The following is a 22,114-nucleotide window of genomic DNA, read 5'->3' as shown; positions in this document are numbered from 1 at the left end:
TAACGCAGCGTTTCTACGGGAAAGTAACGGTAATCTAATTACCGTTTTTGCAATAGTAATCCCTTACTTTACTCATTATTTGAAAAAGTAATCAGATTACAGTAACGCGTTACTGCCCATCTCTGGTCTTAAGTGCTTGAGTTGAAGGGAGCTGCATTTTTTAAGCTTCTCCAAGCAGGCTCACCTCTCATCTAAAAAGTCTCTCCAGTTCTAAAAGCCCACAGTCACATTGATAATCATTGACCCACCCTGTCACTCACATTTAAGTCCACCAGCTCTAAGGCACTCTCGAGAGGCGTTTCAACCCACACTCATGTAACCTAAAGGACTCCAATTAGAGGTGAAACATCTTAAAGGCGTGGGCAATTAATTTTCCTAAGGGGCCACATGAGAAACTGGGACTGTTGTGGAGTGCCACCCACATCACTCGTGGTCCTTCAAATGCCATGAGTCTATTTTCAAGCGTGTGAAGACAACAAACATGTTTTAACTGATATTAGATGTGATAATCAATTAGCTACAGTTGAAAGTCAAATGAAAGTAGGGTCTTTTTACAAAACCATGTGAAAAATCCTGTTTAACCACAAGATCAGAGACTTCTGCAATAAAATAAGTGACAGCAGAGGTTGCTTTTACTCAAAATTTCTAAATCAGATTAAATCTTCAGTCTTCAATTCCAGCTTCTGTTTTTTGAGTTTTACATCTTACTGACACAATTTTGTAAATAGAAAAGTAGAAATAAGAAGAACGGTGCAGAAAATAGCAAACAGAAAAATAGAATGACACCTGCTCTATGTTGAATTACCTAACCCACAACCACAAATTCTAATTAGGCACAGTCAAAGGCTTTAATCTGTTTACAAAACATGCAAACATCTCAAAAAAGCACATTTTCAGGATATTTATACATAAAGGTTAATCTTCACAAGAAAAAAAAGCTGCATGATATAGTGTTGACAGACCCTGGAACTGACAAATTTTCACATTTCCCCATTTTAGTGAAACTAACATTAAAAGCTGCTCATACATGACTTCATGCTACACCAGTCCAGTGATAGGTTCTACTTTACACCTCAGAAGAAAAAAAAACCCAATACACCGATTTCATCAGTGACGAATGAATCGTGTTGACATTGAAATGGAATTTAACTAAATCGAGTGTTCTCTTTTACATGCAACAAGAAAAAGTAGCACTTCAGCCTGCAGAAACACTGAAATATCATCTGACCATCTTGTAGTCAGACTCATCACACCTGTACAGAAAGCTAAATGTGATAAAGAATCTGAGTGATTCACGTGACAATATTAAACAGTAAATCTCAGCAACAAACGTGTAAGGTGTAACAAATCTCCACATCAACAGACAGGACAGTTTATGTACAATATAAATAATGCATCTATGAAACCCTTTCAGTCATCATTCCTTTTCCAATATGATATTCAGCATTTGTGTGATGCAGTTATTGGGTAACATTTGAAACTGCTGCCATTTTTGGTTCAGTCCGTGTATACATTTAGTGCACAGGTTTACCGAAAGAAAAAAAAAAAGTAGCCAGTGTACAAACTATGTGTAAGGTCCTTCGTCATCATTACAGTGAGCCTCAAGTGACTATGATAGCTTAAATCTCTGGAATCTCAAATATAAACTGAGATCAAAATGATGATTGTCAGTAGATCAAGAGCTACAGTATGTAGCTCTAAATCACACAGTCTATCGCACATGTTTATCAATGCAGGTGAAACAGTTTGAACATTTTTCTACCTGGAAAAAATGGGAATTATTTGAGAACGGGAAATGTGATACATATACAGATGACAGAGACATAAAGAATTTACAAAAATCATAATTAGTTAAGAATTTTGTTTTTAACAAATATGAAATGCAGGTGTTTTATTAATATTAACAGTGCTCTCTGTTTACAAAGATCCATACAATCATCCTGCCTTCCTTCTCAACATAATTTCTCTGCCTTCTCAAATTTTTACTAAGTCAATCCTTCATGTTGATAAAATATATATGTTTTAATAAAACAGGGTTTCCTTTAACATGCCTCCCCTTTCAAAAGCTGTTTCGGATATTTTAGCTATCTGTTGAACCACTGCCCTTATTCTTATTGCGGCTGAGAGGGAAAGTGGACTTGCTCTGTGGCTGGGTCATTTTGCTGGCGAGGTAGACAAAGGGTTCAATGAGTGTACGTCGGTCCACTACAGACACCTCCCACAGACGCACCTTCTCATTCTTCGCCCAATTCTGGGCCACGTTCAAGTCAACTCTCCTCTCTTCCTGCTTGTCCAGTTTATTACCCAGCACAACAATGGTTACCTATAGATCAGATTATCAAGTTAGTTCCACATTAGTCACTGTACAACTCTTCACATTGTGCTTCATGACAGCTGCTGTGGCTTCAGATACAGCAGATTGTCTGGTGAAAATTAAATATGACTGGGAGGAAACAATATTCAAATTAATAATTTAGAAATATCATCCCAGGACATAGGGCAGATGAATCAATATCTGGCATCTCTGGCTTGCTTGCTTCTTTAATATCCCAGAGACCTGTATCAGACCCAAAAAGCTCTCGAACTGCTGTGTCATGAATTTATAAAGGCTTGTCATCCCTCTTTAAGTGCACATTAATGAAACATGACCCCCAAAGCAAGGCTACAACAATGACTAAAGCCTGACAACTAATGTTACAATATTAAATAACAATGCATTCTGCATACTGGTGCAGAATATTCTGCAGCTTTATGTATTCTATATTGTACTGTTTTTATCCATCCATTTTCTTTCCCTTATCCAATTTAGGGGACAGCCTGGACAGGCCCTCAGTTTAACGCAAGGCAAATAGAGAGATAAACAACCAGTCACACTCACATTTACACATAATGGCAATTTAGAATCACCAATTAACCTAACTCATGCATGTCTTTGGACTGTGGGAAACTAGACAACCCAGAAAGAACCCAAGCAAAGATGGGCAGACAGTCACACAGAAAGGCTGGTGGATTAAAATCTAAGACCTCCTTACTGTGAAGCAACCGTGCTAATCACTACACCACCTATACTAAACCTTTTTATGTATATCTATTTATTAAAAAATAGTGATATATTAGATATCACATATATTAGATGAGCCACACTTTGAGCAGAATATTTATGAGGTTTTTAATAAACATAACTTCTTCTATTCTGAAATTACTAGAACAGAACAAGTAACTGTGAGGTGTACCAATCAAAACCCATGCCCTCACTATACACATTAATTGTATTTACTGCTTACCTCTTTCTTGTCTCTGTGGCGATCAATGTCTTTCTTAAGGGCCTCCATTCGTTTAAAGGACTCTTTACTATCAATGCTGTAGACTAGTACGAAGCCATCAGCAAAAGTGTAGTAATGTCGGGGAAACTCCATCCCATCCCGGAGTCCACGGGTGTCATAGAAGCGCACCTGCTCTCGTGTGCCACGGTCAGTTTCTATGGAGCCAATATAGATATCCTCAAGGGTCTCCATTGGCTCTGAACCTACCAAGAAATAAACAAAGGTGGACACAAATGATGTGATATGCTGCACAAATATTAAGATGACAACATGCGAGTCTTAGATGTTATAAACTTTTAATACAACTGTTATATACTGTTAACTCACCAAGCGTTGAGTTAATTCATTTAAACTTTATATAGCACCAAATCAATTTTGCTACGTTTTAATCACGATTTCAGTTACGATTACATACTGTCACATTAGTTATAAATAACTAATGGACGACAGAGAGAATACTCACTCAATAACATCAACACTACTGCAAGTCGACAACAAATTATATTATGCTTTGCTGCGATCACTCGGGGATAAACCACATTGACCATACATCATTTGACTCATTGAGGTAATATATGATAATGTAGGGAAGCGACATACCTGCAACATGATTGGCATACAGTAGTTGTTCTAACACAGCCGTTTTTCCTACTGCGGCTTGACCACAAACCACCACTTTACAGCTTTTACCCATGACGGTTTCTCACTCTCCAGTCCGAAAATCTGTTTAGGACAGAAGAAACAAAAAACAAAAACTACCCAATTGATCAAAGCCATTACTTAGAAACAATGCAAAACACAACAACACAGTACGCCTTATTTGGTTTCCTTTGTAGATAAACTGTGCTACTATGCACACTAGCTAACTTACAAGTTAGAAGAGCCCACTGGCAAAAAAACACCCCTTTTATCTGACATAGTTATTTTAAGTTTTTGCGTCGCAAACGATAGCTAATTTGGAGACGTTTGTACAGAAAATAGCTTAGCATTAGCTTCGGGAAGACACAAAACCACTATATCACAAAACCAGCCATTAATGTTGCCTGTATATGACAAATGCTAGTAAAAACGTGTCTTCAAAAATACACACGCTGATACTTCTGGTTATTTTGCCGACATTTATTTGCTAATTGTCATAATTTCGCTTGAGAAAACGCTTACCTTCCCAAATGTGCTACTTCCTGTTTATGTTGTACGTAACGACTGCAGTATGTAGCCCCGCCTTTCTCATTGACGGCAAAATGGCGACGGAGAGCTGTGATGCTGTGAACATGGACCCTGACATGGAACTGCTCAGCGATGAAGAATTAGAAAGGTGGTGGAAATTACAGCTATGTTGTCAGCGAATGAAAAACGCGTATATCAAAGTCTTTTATTGATATGTGTGCTCAAAAGCCCCCGTCGTGTTAATTTTCTTGTCGCAACATGAGAGCTTACCAGCGCGCTACCGCTAACAGTTTAGCTAAATTTGGCCCTGGAAAGCATCTAGCTCGGTTGCCTTCCACTTTAGCTAGCCCTTGTGTTGGATTTCTGGGTTTCGTTCACAGTAACGTATGTAAGTTGGTGGTTAATCGTTAAGTGTGAAAGTTGATCGGAGTTAAGAGTTTTGCTTTCACATCCCAGAGATGACCAAAGCTGGCTAATTACTTAATGGCACCATTCAGTTAATGAGTGTTCGTGATGTGAAGTATGACAGGCCTCCAAAAAAAGTAACGGCAGTAGCCCTTCAGGATGGTGTCATATGTTCCTGGCTCAGTCTCATTGCTGCGTGTTGGCTGGGAATACGTGCACTCTGTCCTGCTAGTTTGACTTGTTCTATGTTTAGCTAACTCAGTCCAGCAAACTGTCAAATGCACATTGTGTCATTCTTTCTTTACTCGAAAACATGAATATGAAAAAAAGTAATTACCTACCTCTAGTCAAGAAACAATTCAGCAAGTCTACCTCTACTTATCTTACCACCTGTCATGTGTTTTTCTCTTCTCACTTGTTTTAGATTTGCCTGCAAGCTTTATTTGATTTCTTTCTTTTTGCCCATTTCTACACAGGGAAGCAGAGAGCTTCAAAGAACAAGGCAATGCTTTTTATGTCAAGAAGGATTATGCAGAAGCATTCAATTATTACACCAAGGCCATTGGTAATTCTTTCTAAACAATTTCAGTATATATTTCTGTGGATAGAAGCTATGCTAATTTCTCATGTGGACGAGAATTTTAACATTTGCATCCAACATGTCCCTGGTAGAATATTAATAAAATTTTCTTAATTTAACATAACAGATATGTGCCCAAAGAATGCAAGTTACTATGGAAATCGGGCAGCGACACTAATGATGTTGTGCCGGTATAGAGACGCTCTAGAGGATTGCCAGCAAGCAGTACGACTAGACAACACCTTCATCAAGGTGGGTTGAAGAATTAAAGAAATTCCATTCATATATAGATATATATATATATATATATAGATAGATATATAGATATAGATATATAGATAGTAGTGAGGATTTTCCTTTGTAAATATTTCTAACAAGCAATGGCTTTAGAGCAATACAGATTTTCACATAGACTTTAAAAGCTTTTGTTTATTGCAGATCTTGTATAAGTCACCAGTGGTCTATATCTGTAGTATTACAAGGCCAATAAACACATAAGCTCCAGCACTGTTGTTGGTTGTAGTCTAGTAATATATTACATAACAGATAAATATTTTAGAGGCAGTCATATGTTTTTAATGATGTTGGTCATTACAGGGTATTATCACTTTAGGCTGTGAACTGTAAATCTTTTACTTACAGGGCCATCTGCGAGAGGGCAAGTGCCACCTGTTGCTTGGGAATGCTATGGCTGCCAGCCGCTGTTTCCAGAGAGTTCTAGAGCTGGAGTCAGACAACAGCCAGGCCCAGCAGGAGGTGAGTTGGCCTCAGTTGCAGAGAGCATGACCTAACAACTTGGACATGATTATCCACTATTAAATTGGCTTTGGCCAAGCCAGTGAAAATAAAGAGCAAAAAAAGGTTTGAATGGAAATCCAGTAGTAGTAGTTCACAATCACTTGTACTTATTCTGACCTGGATTTAATAAGCATGGCACTCAAGAGACTAGCAGTTTCTGAGAAGCACTGAAGTTCTTCCTCATGGTTACTGAATATCATAAATTCCTTTGGCAGGTGAAGAATGCAGAATCTATCCTTGAATATGAGAGAATGGCAGAGATTGGATTTGAGAAGAGAGATTTCAGGATGGTAAGCTACTCATTAGATACAGTTTTAGTTGTTTTTTTGTTTTGTGTGTGTGTGTTTTATTTGTGAGGTGTGTTATTTGTGAGGTGTATTATGTCATAAATACCTGCCAAGTCAAGCATCACGTACTGCAGGTATCTGCTTGTGTTTAGGTTGTCTTTTGCATGGACCGTGCCTTGGATTCTGCCTCCGCTTGTCACAAGTTCAAGATACTAAAAGCAGAGTGTTTAGCCCTGCTGGGGCGATACCCCGAGGCTCAGTCTGTAGCCAGGTAAGAATGCACACTTGAAAAGATTTATTTATTTTTTGACATTATTGTCAAAGGGATATAATGGGGGAAAAGTCACTGAGGTATGTAGTTGCCCTAACATGAAGTACAACAAAACAGTATGCCTTTCTCAGACAGGGCCACTGAAATGTGCAAGCAGTGATTTCCATGCAGGTTGAAGAACTGTCAGGATGAAAAATCACAGCTGGTCAGGGCACGGATCCTTAAATTTAATCACTCCAGTTTGCCTTGAACATGAAGATTCCTTGTTGTGTTTATATGTAGTGCTTACTATATGTTCTGAATAGTGGGAACAGCGATTGTCATGATTTGACTCTTCTGATCTTTACTAGGTTGTCTGCAATACATTAAACAGTTGAGTTTTCAGAAATGAACTTCTCCTTTGAAGATGGTGTAACAGTACATTTTTTAATGTGATTTACTCTTTTTAATTGCACTTTGCCTGTAATTATCTGTTTGTATCCAGTGATATTCTTCGAATGGACTCCACTAACGCGGACGCTCTGTACGTGCGTGGTCTTTGTCTGTACTATGAGGACTGCATTGATAAGGCTGTGCAGTTCTTTGTCCAGGCCCTGCGTATGGCTCCTGACCACGACAAGGCTCGGCTTGCGTGCAGAGTGAGTAACTCAGTAGCTAACAGCTAACACAAATTTAGCAGGGGGAAAAAAAATCTCCTTCACCAGTCTGCTTGAGGTTTCAGTTAGCTCAGAGGAGCTTTTAAAGCTGCTGTATGAATTTTCTACCCAGAATGCCAAAGCGCTAAAAGCCAAGAAGGAGGAAGGAAACAAGGCATTCAAGGAGGGAAACTATGAGGCAGCATGTGAGCTGTACTCTGAGGCGCTAACAATAGACCCTAATAACATCAAGACAAATGCCAAGCTGTACTGTAATAGAGCTACAGTCGGATCAAAGGTAAGACATAACATTAGTTTCATTAAAATATGTCAATTGTAGGCATACAGACACCACAGGTCACTACCTTTTCCTGTCTCTTTGCCTCACATGTTCACATTTTCTTTTTCTTTGAAAGCTCAAGAAACTAGAACAGGCCATTGAAGACTGCACGAAGGCCATCAAACTGGATGAGACCTACATCAAGGCCTATTTAAGGAGAGCACAGTGGTATGCCGAAGATTTTACTTTGTTGTTAGTAGACAGACCAACTTGTATGTCATTTGGTTTCTTTAAGCAGAAGCTTCACTTTTTTACCGACACTTTTGTATTTTATAGTTCAAATTGAGTAATGAATTGACTGAAAGACTTGTGCTTGGTGTCCTGCAGCTACATGGACACGGAGCAGTACGAAGAGGCAGTGCGGGACTATGAAAAGGTTTACCAGACAGAGAAGACAAAAGGTGGGGGCAGAGCAGATATTACCACCTCACAGTGCTCCTTTTCCACATATTGGCACCTTTGGACTAGTATTAAGTTGCCACTTTAGAGACATTACATAACTGTTTTTAATGCAATGCTTACTAATCTACATGCTGTGTGTTTTTGACTTTATTACCTAGAACACAAGCAACTCCTGAAGAATTCCCAGCTGGAACTGAAGAAAAGCAAACGGAAAGATTACTACAAAATCCTCGGGGTGGATAAGAACGCAACAGAAGAGGAGATCAAGAAAGCTTACCGCAAACGGGCACTTTTACATCACCCAGGTGCTTGATTTCTACGTAAAAAGAGAACTAAACATCACATCAATGAAGAGTCCTGAATTGTAGGGGGAAGTTTTTCTGCAGCAAATATGGCCATATAATTTCCAGTGAAAAGATATTTTAAAACATTATTTTAGGGAACTGTTTTTTTTTTTTTAATCTTATCTTTATTCAGACATTTGAAATGAAAATCAGTTTAGATAATCCTTCAAAATAACTGCCTAAATAAGTGACATGGGTGATTTTTGGTATGGCAGCTGAGCTGTGAGATTTGCTTCTAGAAGGACTTTGATTTAAATTACCAAATATAATACTGCTTTCATTTTTCCCCCTCCCTTTAGACCGTCACAGTGGAGCTAGTGCTGAGGTACAGAAGGAAGAGGAAAAGAAGTTTAAGGAAGTGGGCGAAGCTTTCAGCGTGCTTTCTGACGCAAAGAAAAAGTCTCGCTACGACACCGGACAGGATCTAGAGGATGACGGCATGAACATGGGAGGTGAGCATATGGGCCGACTTCAGTGTGTGAGGTCTCAAGGATGATCAGATTGAAATGATACGAGAAAATTCAGCTTCTTGTGTTTTCTTTCTTTCCAGATTTTGATGCCAACAACATTTTCAAGGCATTCTTTGGAGGTCCAGGGGGTTTTAGTTTCGAAGGTAACATATGTTCTGTTTGAAAGTAAAAATCTGTCCCTCTGCCAGCCATTTGGAAGGAGTCCCACAATCTGAGAATATCCTAAATGCGCTAATGGTTTTGTTTTTTTTATTATTTTCAGCATCTGGACCTGGAAATTTCTTCTTCCAGTTTGGTTAATTGGAAGAGTCGACTACCTAAACAGTTACTACATCAGGACTTTCCAACAATGTCAACCCCACAACCCATCATCTGTATTTAATAACTGACTGATTTGCAAGTCAGTTTCCTGTATATGCCATTGACTGAATGAATGCAACCCAATGCAGCAAATGCCCGTCTAGCAAAGGACACCAAGTTGGCTCAAACTGAGTTGGTAGTTTTACTGGTTTTGGATTTAGTTTTCTTCCTTCCAGAATTAAACAAACTTGAAAGTCGGTAATGGCTAACAACACTGGTCCAAATAGTCTGGATTTTTCAAATAGGAAAGATTGCACAGCTATTATATTAGAGCTTTTAGGGATCCATGCAGGAAGTGCCATCCTGGGGAAAACTCTCGAGCAAGCTATTATCCTGCTCATCTCAACTTACTGCTGAGGGGGGGTATTCTCTGCATGACAGTTAATAACTTGCTCAGTGATTTGTGATGGAAATCACTGAGCAAGCTGCACCATCCCCGTTTTTTTTTTTTTTTGTTTTTTTTTGACGAATCTGTCACACAGACAGTTGGCTGCTACGAATTCGCACTGAAAACTGCCTCCTTGTCATAAGCCTTTGGGAGCACTCAATCTTCTTTTTTAAGTTGACAACAGCTGGAGTCTAGACCTACGCATGTAATTCAGCCGAAGCACACTAGAAAGGCGGCAGAGGAGACGGCCGTGCTGGTTTTGTTGTCAGCAAAGTCTCCGTCCCTTCTGTTGTTTCACATTTGATGTTGCCATTCACAGATTGCTGCATTGTACATTTTACTGGAATGTAAAGTGTTGATTTGTGATAATAGTTGAGTTTCTTTTTTTCCATTTTTTTATCGTCATAATGTATATTTATTGTAAATTTGCTGTCTGATATAAACGTCAGCGTAAGATGAAGATGCTCTTCTCCTAAGATTGAAAGAGGCACCCACCATGAACACTACGTTGGGAAAAAAAATAACCAAAAAACCTCAGGAAGATGATTGGTTTGCTAGATCTGCATGGCATTTTAAGCTCAAATCGATTACAGTATACAGTAGAGGTTATTTGACATTGAAGCTGTCTAATTTTATTCAATGCAAGGTGGAGGCATCGAGCAAAAGTGACAACTTTATTGCTCCACATAAAGTGAAATCTGTTTGCTGTTGTCCAAAATGTTCAGGTGCTGTGTGATGATTGAAACGTAGGAATGTTTAATCATTTCCCCATTAGTCCATTGGTGCACTTGAGTATGAAGAGTGTCCTCATTTTGCTCTGATTGTTTTTGCTCTTTATGGTGAGAGTGAGACCATCCACTCTTTTCCCTGGAAAAGTACCAGCCATGACAATAAAGTTGGCCTCCTCTGGGTTTCCCCTAGATTGATATCTTTCTTTTGTTTGGAATCATTAGTTTAGAAGTATTGCATAAAGATACCGTGTGGTTTTACAGATTGCTGTGGGAGTGAGTCCTGCAATCTGGTATCATGCCAAAAAAGTGATGTCCTGTATTTGCCAGAAAAGAATGATGTATCTCGTGAATAGAGCTGCAAACAGTTATTGGGGAAAGTGACTTTTATATGTCTTATTTGTTCTAGTAAAATTTCACGGACATTAAAAATGTCTTTTTCAAAAGAGATCTGACCAAGAGGGCAGCAGAAATTAAAACTTTAAAAATATTTTAAGTTGCCAAAAAAGAACTGGAGTGAGTAAAATGTGAACCATAGAGTGGGGAAAATATCACAGTCATAAAGAGGCTTCTAAAATAGGTTTATATCTTTGTTTTGTTTCGGAATTTTAAGAAAAAAGTAGCGTGGAGGTTGGTGTACTGCAGGAGATGAGCAGCAGAGGGCGCTGCTTCCTCGCGATTCGTTTGTTGGTGTTGCTAGGATACCAGCTAAACGTGGATCGATGCGTTGGGCTAAAGTTTATACGAGTTAAACTGGCTTCAAGTTGACGGAAAGAAAGTTTAAAAGTGGCCAAAAATGGCAAACATCGACGCAGACCTCGAAGACCAGCAATCTAAGGGCGTATTCGCAACTTTAATGGCCGATGGGAAATGGATGTACCAGGCAGGAGAGTATAAAAAAGCTATAGACAGCTTCACAGAGGTAAGTGTTAAGTGTCGTCGTTACCTTTTCTCTGATTTTTTTTAAGCACTCTAGAAATGGCTCACTTCTTTTCTTTGTTTAGGCACTGGCTTTAAAGCCTAGTGACAAGCAGTGCTTTGTTGCTCGGTCCAGATGTTACCTGAAGATGGGAGGGTTTGACAACGCTTTGAGAGATGCAGAAGCTTCACTTAAAAGAGACAACTCGTTTTTTGAGGTAAATGTTTTTCTGCTGTCATGATAGAAAATGAGTAAAATGTATCTTTATATCCCCGCTAAAGGTTCAGTGCCTATTGTATACATTTGTTTTGAATCACCATTTTAGGGTTTGTACCTGAAGGCAGAAGCTTTATACTACATGGGAGAATTTGAATTTGCCCTGGTGTTTTACCACAGAGGCCATAAACTACGTCCACAAATGCAGGAGTTCAGATTGGGTATCCAGAAAGCACAGGAGGCCATAGAAAACTCTGTTGGCAGTAAGTGTCTTGTTAATAGTGTTGCAATCATCTCACATCTCCTTACCTAAAATATGAGCCGCTTGTTCTTTGCCATCTTTTAGGTCCTTCCAATGTGAAATTGGAGATTAAAGGAGACCTGTCATTTCTCAACATAGGTGGTGAGGTGAGTCTTTGGTGCATATATCTTCAGTAAATAATAATAATAAAAACAACCCCACTGAGGTAAGTCACAATTATCACAGTACAACACAAACTCAGTTAAACTTAAGGGACATCATCTTACCAGCTGGGATGCTTAGACCAATGTGAATCGTGCTTTGGTGCATTGGAGAGGTAAGACCAAGGAAACCTCCAAAAGTCTTTGCAGCTGGTAACTAGGATGAAACTAGATGTGTATCTAGGATGGCACATCTATTCAATGTGCCATTGCAATGACGTTTTCTTTGTCTCCCAACACAGTTATCAGAGTGTGGAGCAGTTTGGTCAGAGCAGCATGAATGATTAGCCTGCTGGAGTCTTTTTGTAGGGCTGTGGCAGTGCTCCTCCTGTTCCTCCTTGCACCAAGGAAAAAAAATACTGGTGCAGCTCTCTTTAACAGCCTTTCTCCTGATACAAGTTCCCTTAATTTTTATTTGAGCAATGTATTTAACATGCAGGCTTAGAGGCAGAGCTGTTCTAATGGTACAAGGGAAATAACAATAAAAATGACAGTATTTGTCATTTAGCCAGGATTCGTTGCAGGAAGGCACTACAGCTCGCTGTATATCAAAACTGCTAGACAATAGAAAGATTTCTTCCCTCTTGCTATGAATCCAATGAACAGTTGTCTTGATGCATGCTTAATCATCCAGGTAGGTAAATCCATGTCTGAAGAAGTCACTTGGATGAACAATGAAACATTTCTCCCACTGAAAGAGACTGAAAATGTTACATAAACAGTTAAATCCATGCACACTCAAATCCTATCACCACCTGTATGTATTCTGTAGAACAAGGCTGAGTCATTGCTTCAATTATGTGTCTTGTCTCAATCCCCCCAAAACCCCTGCAGTTTTCTGTATGCAATGTTTAGCCTGACCTGTCTTCTGATGCACAGTGTTATGTTATGTTTCTGAACTGTTAAGAGGGCCAAACCAATTGCAGCTATCCAGAATCTCACAAAGGAGAAAAATCAGAAGACTGAGAAAACCCCAAAGAGTGAAAAGACAACCAAACAACTTCTGGGCGAGTTTTATAGTGACAAGAAATATCTAGAAAATCTGATGAAAGATGAAGGTAATTTGCTATTTGTTCAAATTTACACACACTGTATGTTTCTATGTATCTAACTGTCACCTAGCATATACTGTTCAAAATGTTTACTTAAAAAAAACAACTATATCTGTTTCATTCTTGTTGAATAATATTAATAGCTGTTATGTAATGATTTGCAGACTTGATAGAAGGTACAACAAAGAGTGGGGAGAAGGTGAAGGACATCATTCAGAGATGTCTGTCTTACCTTGACACTTGCACTGAATTTTGGCACCAGGAGAAGCCTACTTCTGCACAAGAAATGAGGCAGAAGTTCATGCAAGAGAAATGTACAAAGCGCCGTAATAGCGCACTCTCTTCTGGATTTCTGCTGAAAAGCCTGGATGAAATTGACAGAGGCAAGATAGCATTCTGGATAAACATAGACCTTGATTCTCTCTTTTACTTTCAGTTTAAAAATTCTCACTGTCCTCTTTGTCATCCCAGAGTTTATGTCCGGAAATGCAGAAGGCACTCTGAAGAAGGCAGAAGAAGTCATGAAGATGGTGCAGAGGTGGTCTGAGAAAGAGGTTCCTAATAAAAAAGAGGTTTTGGGCACCTTGCACAGTTGCATTGGCAATGCTTTAGTTGACCTGGGAAACATGGACAAAGCATTGGAGCATCATCAGAAAGACCTGGAGTTGGCCAAACAGTGGTGAGAAGAAAGGCAGAATAGGAGTAAAACTACATATTTGGACGAGAGATTAAATCCACCACACAAACTTCTTCATAGACCAGAACCAGTTCTATAGAACATATTACTATTGACCGTCAGCAGCTTCACTGGCTTCTTGTAAAGTATTGCATTCATTTTAAGATTTAGCTTCTTACTTTCAAGTCTCTCCATAATCTCGCACAACCTTATCTCTCTGGTCTTCTGCACATTGCTACTCCTTGCTATACCTTGAGATCCTCCTCCTCTTTTTCTTTCATTATACCACCTACTCGTCTGACTACCATGGATTTTAGAGCTTTCAGCCGAGTGGACCTCTCATCTTTAGAAATCTCTCCTGTAGCACACTCACAATATTGATTTTCTTCCTATTATTAAAACCAGCATTAAAATACATCCTTTTAAGCTCGCTTATTCTCTTTGATTCTGTAGTATTGAATTTTAATTCTACAATTTTTCCACTTTTTATACATACAGTTATGTGTCCCTGAGTGTCTTGAAAGGTTCCTATAAATATTTTTTAATCACTATTATTATTATTATTATTATTAAACATTAAGAAATCTTTTTTTTTTTTTACCTACAGCAAGCTCCCAGGAGCACTGTCCAGAGCTCTGGACAACATTGGCCGAGTCTATGTTCGAAATGAAGAGTTTGCAGAGGCCATTCAAGTGTAAGTAAATAATCAAATAATACCTGCACTTGAATTCATCCAAAAACTATGTTTATTTCTGACACATTTATTTAATCCTTTTTATTCCATTTTGTTTATAAGCTGGGAAAAGAAGCTTCCGCTGGTTTGCAGTGATTTGGAGAAGACATGGTTGTTACATGAGATCGGTTTGTGTTACCTGAAGCTCGATCACCACGAAGAAGCTCGAGATTATGGCGTCCGTTCAGTAGCTGCTGCTGATGGAATCGCCGATAAGAAGTGGCAGTTGAATGCCAATGTTTTGGTTGCACAGTCAGAATGTAATTGGTTATTTATTTATGATGCATCACTTTATATTAACAAAACAGAGACACGCAACTTTAATACTTTACTTCTTAAACCACAGTGTGTTTGAATCAGTCATACTGTTGCACAGTTCTTTAACCTGATCCCAGTTTACTCTTTTATATCAGTGAAGCTTGGAAACTATGAATCTTGTGTCACCCACTTTGAAAGAGCTTTGTCCTATGCCAAACTTCTAGAAGATGATTCTGCCATGGATGCTATTGAGAAGGTTCGTGCTTCTTTGTTGTATACATTCTTTTGTTTTCCTTTTTACGTACGTTTTTTCAGTCCTGACATTTCTCATTTGTTTTCAGGCCCTTCATGAAGCAAAGCAACACCTAACACAATGAGGAACCCCTTCAGTCAGAATGGTTGAGGAAAAGAAGAAGAAAGACTCATTTTGTGTGTGTGTGTGTGTGTGTGTGTGTGTGTGTGTGTGTGTGTGTGTGTGTGTGTGTGTGTGTGCGCGCTCATTTACACACCTATATGGAACACAGCAATAAAGCAGTAACTTAATCAAATGAGAAGATCATATTCAGAGTTGTAAAATATATCCGTTTTATGAACAGTGATTCGTTGTGGAATAAAAGTGTTTATGGGAGATGCTTAAAACTTGAATTTCGGATGTTCAGAAGAACAATGCATACCGACATTTTCTGTAGCATTTTTACTAAAGCTATAATTCTTAAAGCTTATGCAGAATTATAGTAGTTCTGAAAAACTCTTCTTTTTTTTTTTTTAAATGAATATATTCAGGTACAGTCATGATGTAATTGCTGAGCCCATATTTTTGTTCTGTGCAAGTTCCATGACAAACTGAAATGTTATCTGGAAAATGTGTCACTTGATATACAAAGTTCTGTTTACTGATATAAATACTGAAACCTGGCAACCATTAAGTCCCATTAATCAGTATTACCTTAGAGCTTCCATATATAGAGATTAACTTATTATAGAGAACTTCCTTATTTCACCTTCCTAGTACCCCTATTACAAGGCGTGCACTGTGTGATTTGCAAACAGATGACTTCTTCTTGCAAATTTCCCATTGATAGAAACACAGCCTGCTTACAGTTCATAGTTTCTTCACAGAACCTTTATTTTACTGAAGTTTTAATAAGATGTTTTTCCATTAAAGAGAAGTTGTGTTACTGTCACGTACCCAAGTGTTTATGCAAACTTTTTTTTTACTGAAACACAATTGTTGTGATATGAGTGACAGTGTGTGTAGTGCCCTTTGAATTTTAACCACATAAAATGTTTGCATAATATTACCTGTATATGCAAACTAAGATATACTAGAAACCTGTTTGCCTTTTTAAAATTTGGATATCTGTTTTTTTTCCTCTCTTGACTCTGTGACTCTTGTGTGACTTTTGTTTGGTAGTGGTTGTGACAACGGAAAATTACTTCCCTTTCTTTTACTTATACTGTTGTTGATATCTGTATAATTTAATTTAGTCTGAGGGTAGGTTAAAAGGAGGATATGTTTTATAAACACCTTTATTCGTGATTAGGACAAAAGTATTTGTGCCTGAAAACATAATACTTTGCAAAGTGAGATTCAGCCTTACTGTCAACTTTGCATTGTGTACAGGTTTAAACAATGGCTTTTCCACTGACCCAATGTGAACAAAATATACGTAAAATGGAACAGAGAGCTGTAACAATATGGATAAGAAACTACAAATGAGGTATCAAATATAAATAGGAATTACAAGAGATATATTAAAGCCTATATAACTGCTATAGATTAAAATATGTCTACAAGGTTCTAATTGTCATTAATATTTTAACTGCCATTCATTTTATAAAATGGGGAGTATAACTAATTAAACAGCAGATGCTCTATTATGTTAATATCAGCATCTATTAATACTATTTTGTCTGTAGTTTTAGTTCCATTCACGAGCTTCTCCTGAAATCAATGCAAATACACTGGAAAAAAGAAAAATAACCGATAAAATAAAGATTAGATTAAAGGTACAGCTTCCACAAAAGACTTCCGGTCTATAGGGGCGTGTCCTTGACCACGCCCAGATGCGCGTTCCCGGGATTTACTTTTTTTTTTTTTTTCCGCCTTCCACCCCTTGAAGAGTGGGGCGGGTACCCGTCTGTGCTCAGGATTGCGTTGTCATTGTATTCAGAGAGAAACGCGTGGTCAGCGGCAGCCACGACCAGCTCCACAGCAGCGACATAACTGGTAAGCGGACGTTTTAGCGAACAAAACTCTTTTGAACTGCTTGCTTCAACGCTTTTGTTTTCCCGAGCTACCTTAAAAATAAATTGGCCCAGTAACACGCGTCGACTTGTTTACACCCTGCGTGTTAAAGTTGTCGAGTCGTGGCGTTGCGCCTGCTGATGGTCCAGCTAATTTCTACTGACTGCCAGATTAAATTGGTTTTGTCTGGGCTGCTAACGGTAGGTGCACGCCACTCCCCGCCTAGCCACAATGTGCTGATAGTAAAATGCAGGCTAATCGCCAAACTCCCATCGATTTCCTTTGTTTAAAACGGTATTTAAGGTCCTCTGGAGGCTATCTCATAGATTTGGTTAAAAGAAATAGTTAGCGTGGTGTCTTTAATGTAATTCAAACTTTATTTAATCAACAAAATGAGAATTATCGTCATTTACTGATTATTGTGTATGAGATAAAGACGAACCCATTTTTTTTCTGTTCTTGTTGCCCCTCTTTGTGTCTCTGGTTTCGATTGCTGTGCATTTAGGGTTGGTTTTTTTTTTTTTTTTTTTTTTTTTTTTTCTCTAAACTGGAAAACACCGGGATTAACGACGGCCAGCTTGGCTTTGTTGCCACATTGTTTCGTGAGAGCTTCCCCCTTCTCCCCAATGACACGTCGTAGTTTCACCCTATCTGTTAAATCCAGCGTTTAGCAACGCTTTAATATTTGGTCAGAGCTTGCCATACGGTTACACTATGAAGTAACTACACTTCCGCGATGCCCCATTTTCTTTATTGCCCTTTGTCTTGTTTTTTGCTGGCAAGCTGTGGCGCATATGCAAGGTTTTAATACAGTGCTTTCCCTCAATTTACCAGTGAACTGGAGATTTTTGTGGTTTTACCAGATGAATAGGAATTCACGTAAAAGGGGGAGGAGAAGAAGACGGCATTCTTCTTTCACTTCTTCTATGTGCACAAAGCTGCAAAACCCCCTCCGTCTCCAAAAATGAACATTAAAGCTCAAGTTATTTGCATGCCAGAATTTTCTTTTTTTCTCCCCACCTTCTGCAGATGTAAAATAGTGTGTGTGTTACTGATTTAGGGGAGAGGAGTATAATACAGCCTCTGCAAATTTTCAATATTGTGTAACTTCCCCTTAAGACATTCTGATTGCAATTCTTGCAGCACTGTTTAAATTGATGACCATCAAAAGACTTCAGAAGTGACAGTTATGGGGGGGAAAAAAGACTAGGAGTTCCTTTTTCAAATATGTTTGCTGCACATTTGCATCGTCAGTTGTAGTTAAAGTGGGGTGTTTTTGTTTTTTGTTTGTTTTAACTGGAATTGATTATTTTTCTGTCTGATACACTTCTGGAAATCCCAAAATGTAACCTGGTCTTAAATTTTTAAGTTAGGCTAATGTGCTAGATCTGTTTTAAAAGTGATAAATGAATTTAATATCCTTAGTGAGCCTTTCCTTTCCTGAATTCAGTAAATTGATAAAACGATTTGTCTTCTGATTGTATGTTTAAGGTACATGGTGGTGTTTAAAGTTGGACTTTGAACCAGAAATGGATACTGAGAAGAGTGGTGAGGTTTTAGGTGCGTCAGAGACTCCACAGCAAGCGGAGACTGCAGTGGAAAAAGCAGCTGTGGAGACGCCAGTGGAATCCACAGAGCTTGAGAAGTCACCAGCTGCTGAGGAAGCAACTGGGAAGATGGCAGTACATGGTCAGGAAAGCGAGGTCGTGAAAGAAATGGAGGCGCTGAGTGTGACAGACAAGGTGGCGATGCCCACAGAAAAAGCTGATGCAGACTTGGTGCCTGGCGCAGCAGCGTCACAGCAACCAGAAGAGTCATCTGAAAAGAAAATCTCTGAACAGCAGCCAGAGAACAACCCAGAATCTTTGGCTTTGCAAACGCCCCTGGCAGAGAGCGCCCCTGAACCAGCGCCAGAGAAAGCGGCCGAATCTGTTCCAGAAATAAAAGTGCAAACATTACCTGACTCGGCCATGACACAGCAGCCAGTAGATACACAGCCACCGGGCCCAAAAGAGAAGGAACAAGCTGAGTCTGTGGGAGAACTGCAAAAAGCAATGGATACTGAGGCTGAAGGTGACTCCGGAGCTAAGCCTAAGGAGAAGGAAGAAGCCAAACCAGAAGAGACTGTTGTGGTGTCTGACACTTCTTCAGAAAAGCCAGCAGAAGCTGAAATGCTAAAGACTGAGGCTTCAGCAGAAGTTGGAAATGTGAGCCCTGAGTCGGAGCCTCAAAAAGAAGAGGATATCGTCCCAGCTTCTGGCTCTCTGTCTTTTGCCTTTTTAGAACAGGAGCAGACCAAAGATGCCCTCCGAATCTCTCGTACCCTTGTTGTCCTTAGAGGCCTTCCAGGGAGCGGTAAAACCTTTTTGGCACGTGCCATAGCCGACACCTACAAAGACCACTGCACCGTCATTAGTGCTGATGACCATGGTGTTAAACCTGAAAAACCAGAATCTAATGCAGAGGGCTACAAAGCACTGGATGAAGCTGTAGTTGCTCGTTGCACAGACGGAAACTCTTCCTCTGTGCTGATAGTGGTAGACGACACCAACCACACCCAGGATCGCCTGGCCCGTCTAGGAGAGATTGCCGAGGAGAACAATCTTGTTGCTATCTTCTTGGAGCCAAAAACTGAATGGAACAGAGATCTTGGACAGCTGATCAAGAAGACCAAGCGTGGCCTAGAGGAAGCCCATCTGGCAGCCATGAAAGGACCACTTGAAGAAGTGTCCCTTCCTCTTTACTTTGGCTGGTTCCTTCTGTCCTCTATCCAGGACAAGATTAAATGCACGTCAATGGACTTCCTGAAAACACTGGACACCTTGGAGGCCTTCAAGAAACATTTGATTGACTGTGAGTGTCTAATTTTTATTACCAAGTAACTGAACTCTCTTAATTAGGGGTGAAAACTTATTTCTTTCTTTTCCTTTTTTGTCATAAACAGTTTCAGGAAAAGCTGAGGAGGTGGACCTTGAGCAGTACTTTCAACCAACAGGAATTCTCCATTGCACTACGAAATTCTGTAACTATGGAAAAGCTGAGGGTGCCAAAGAATATGCAGAGAAACAGGCAAGAAACAATTCAATTTTCCCAGAAATGAAAGCATTATTCATTTACTTGTAATTGCTGAACTAACATTGAATACTAACCATAATTTCATTTAATTTGATCTCTTTTTGTATTTCCTCTTCTCTAGGCTGTAAAAGATTCCTATGGTTCCATCTTCGATCTGTCACTTGGTGCCCTCTTTGTAACCCCTCGCACATTTGGTGCCAGAGTGTCTCTCACTGAGGAACAGCTTCAGTTGTGGCCAGCTGATGCTGATGCTGAAAAGCAGGTGGAGTCGGTCCCCGCAGCTGCCTCACTGCCTCTGGGAAGCCGCGCCCATGTCACTCTGGGCTGCGCAGAGGGTGTCGAGCCCGTTCAGACGGGCATCGATCTGCTGGAAATCTTGACCCTGCAGCAGGAAGGCCAGCAGGGGGAGCAAGTTGAAGAGATGGAGCTCGGCACGCTGACCTATTACGGTACGGGAAAGTGGCTGCTCAACCTCAGAGAGCCAATTAGTGCACCAGCCTGCTTCTCCAGCTTCTACGGGTGCAAGGAACCTGAGCCGACCAAAAAAGACCACGAGAAGAAAAAGAAGCCAAAGTGTATGATCTTGTAAATGGCAAACATGGGATGTGTGAGCTAGGATGACTGGAATTAAACTTGGGCTTCTTCTGTGCAAAGTTTGTGTGTTAGTTTGGGGTTTCACTTATAGCCATCCTAAATCCACAAGTTGTGTGCCTTTTTTACCATTGATTTGCACCACAACCCAAGATGCCTTCAATCCCATTAGGCTTGTTAACACGGTTCAGTATTTTCTTTTACAGATCAGTGCCAGAGGTTGCAGTACCTGGCTGTTTGAGGTCTTGTTAGCTGCAGTTTTACATAGTCTGCCCTCCTTCAGCTCCACTTATCACTTCTTTCTAGATCTCCTGTCTACATCAGTGTTTCTCACTATACTCAGCTGTGATAAACTAGGTACTTTCATTGCATGCTATGACGTATTTACACATTACTGACCTGCTAAGAGTAGCTCTGCCACTTTAACAGAATTTGTCTTTCCTTTGACGTAGTAGTGTCATTTCTGTGTGTTTGCGCAGCCTAGGAAGTAATAGTGACAATAACATATGGGCCAAAGTTGCGTATTTGAATAAGTGTATTAGATTGAATGTCATTTTTAGAGAACCTTCCTAGTAAGAATCTTTGCACTGTGCATAGTTTGAGAGGGAGAATGCTGATGGCATTTTGTTTCTGCAGCTTGCACTTAGTACTTATCAAATGCTGTGAATCAAAGTCCATGTGTTGCAATTTTCTTTTTTTTGTACTGCGCAATACTCATTCATTCTCTACAAAAAGCACTTCATGCATTGAATTACAATTTGTATCCTGTGATGGAACCTTCTGAAGGGCAAGTCCTACTTTGTGTCGCTCTTATGAATCACTATTTTTGCACTTGTTTTGTACACTTAATAAAAAGAACATGCTTTGCTCCAGTAATCTGTCTAGTTACTCTGGTTCCATGCATGCAAACTGAAAAAGTCATTATCTCCAGATGGTCGTTTTCTCACAGTGCTTGTAGTTGAGCACTCCAGCAGAGGGTGCTGTTGGCTGCCCCATGCTGCCATTACACTTTGTTTTTGTTTGTGGTAAAGTGTTGCCTGCAAACCATTAATAGCTTGTCATTTAACGTTCAAGAACTAGCTTTAATACTTTGCAAATACTGCAAGAAGATATGAAACATTACAATCACAGATTGGCTTGCAATACTTGTCTGAACATCGGTGTACCTTGCACAAGAATCTGGCACAGTATACATGTTTCAAACTTCTTCATAGACATGATGGCTGCCAAAAGTATTTCACGTGATGAAGCAAGTGCTCAGATGTAATCTGCATTTATAAGCTGACATGGTTAACATGTTCTAATATAGTGTGATATTTCATCTATCCTTCTATTACCCCATTAGTTTAAAAAAAAAAAAAAATCCATTAGTTGTGCATACTGTTA

The 22,114-nt window shown here is 39.5% G+C and overlaps 4 protein-coding genes across 7 annotated transcripts; 3 read left to right on the top strand and 1 right to left on the bottom strand.

Moving 5' to 3' along the window:
• Positions 1–823: 823 nt before the first annotated feature.
• nkiras2 (NFKB inhibitor interacting Ras-like 2) lies at positions 824–4,547 on the bottom strand. Of its 3 annotated transcripts, none has more exons than XM_026164367.1 (4): positions 4,485–4,547; positions 3,924–4,046; positions 3,285–3,526; positions 824–2,323 (listed from the first exon to the last, which is right to left on the bottom strand). In XM_026164367.1, exons 2-4 carry the CDS (start codon positions 4,015–4,017, stop codon positions 2,081–2,083), a joined length of 579 nt encoding a protein of 192 aa, XP_026020152.1. In that variant the 5' UTR covers positions 4,018–4,046; positions 4,485–4,547; the 3' UTR covers positions 824–2,080. The 3 variants fall into 3 exon arrangements, with proteins under 3 accessions (XP_026020152.1, XP_026020153.1, XP_026020154.1); XM_026164368.1 differs by having other exon boundaries at positions 3,924–4,078; positions 4,485–4,519; XM_026164369.1 differs by lacking the exon at positions 4,485–4,547 and adding an exon at positions 4,195–4,453.
• On the top strand, positions 4,537–10,690 carry dnajc7 (DnaJ (Hsp40) homolog, subfamily C, member 7). The gene is made up of 14 exons (XM_026164364.1): positions 4,537–4,638; positions 5,372–5,460; positions 5,603–5,727; positions 6,118–6,231; positions 6,489–6,563; positions 6,713–6,831; positions 7,316–7,469; positions 7,600–7,764; positions 7,883–7,974; positions 8,134–8,207; positions 8,367–8,513; positions 8,852–9,004; positions 9,103–9,165; positions 9,285–10,690. Exons 1-14 carry the CDS (start codon positions 4,565–4,567, stop codon positions 9,320–9,322), a joined length of 1,482 nt encoding a protein of 493 aa, XP_026020149.1. The 5' UTR covers positions 4,537–4,564; the 3' UTR covers positions 9,323–10,690.
• Positions 10,691–10,767: 77 nt separating this feature from the next.
• odad4 (outer dynein arm docking complex subunit 4) lies at positions 10,768–15,266 on the top strand. Of its 2 annotated transcripts, XM_026164365.1 has the most exons (11): positions 10,768–11,420; positions 11,503–11,634; positions 11,743–11,896; positions 11,980–12,041; positions 13,003–13,153; positions 13,312–13,530; positions 13,619–13,826; positions 14,431–14,517; positions 14,620–14,816; positions 14,970–15,070; positions 15,156–15,266. In XM_026164365.1, exons 1-11 carry the CDS (start codon positions 11,295–11,297, stop codon positions 15,189–15,191), a joined length of 1,473 nt encoding a protein of 490 aa, XP_026020150.1. In that variant the 5' UTR covers positions 10,768–11,294; the 3' UTR covers positions 15,192–15,266. The 2 variants fall into 2 exon arrangements, with proteins under 2 accessions (XP_026020150.1, XP_026020151.1); XM_026164366.1 differs by lacking the exon at positions 10,768–11,420 and having other exon boundaries at positions 11,518–11,634; positions 11,814–11,896.
• Positions 15,267–16,941: 1,675 nt separating this feature from the next.
• Positions 16,942–21,604, top strand: cnp (2'',3''-cyclic nucleotide 3'' phosphodiesterase). The gene is made up of 4 exons (XM_026164363.1): positions 16,942–17,044; positions 18,554–19,915; positions 20,007–20,131; positions 20,259–21,604. The coding sequence occupies exons 2-4, from the start codon at positions 18,592–18,594 to the stop codon at positions 20,724–20,726; spliced, it is 1,917 nt and encodes a 638-aa protein (XP_026020148.1). The 5' UTR covers positions 16,942–17,044; positions 18,554–18,591; the 3' UTR covers positions 20,727–21,604.
• The last annotated feature ends 510 nt before the right edge of the window (positions 21,605–22,114 follow it).

Source organism: Astatotilapia calliptera, chromosome 4 (assembly GCF_900246225.1).
Source record: "Astatotilapia calliptera chromosome 4, fAstCal1.2, whole genome shotgun sequence".
NCBI classification, from domain to species: domain Eukaryota; kingdom Metazoa; phylum Chordata; class Actinopteri; order Cichliformes; family Cichlidae; genus Astatotilapia; species Astatotilapia calliptera.
Note: the sequence above shows the minus strand (reverse complement) of the source record. Positions and strands in the feature narration are given on the sequence as shown.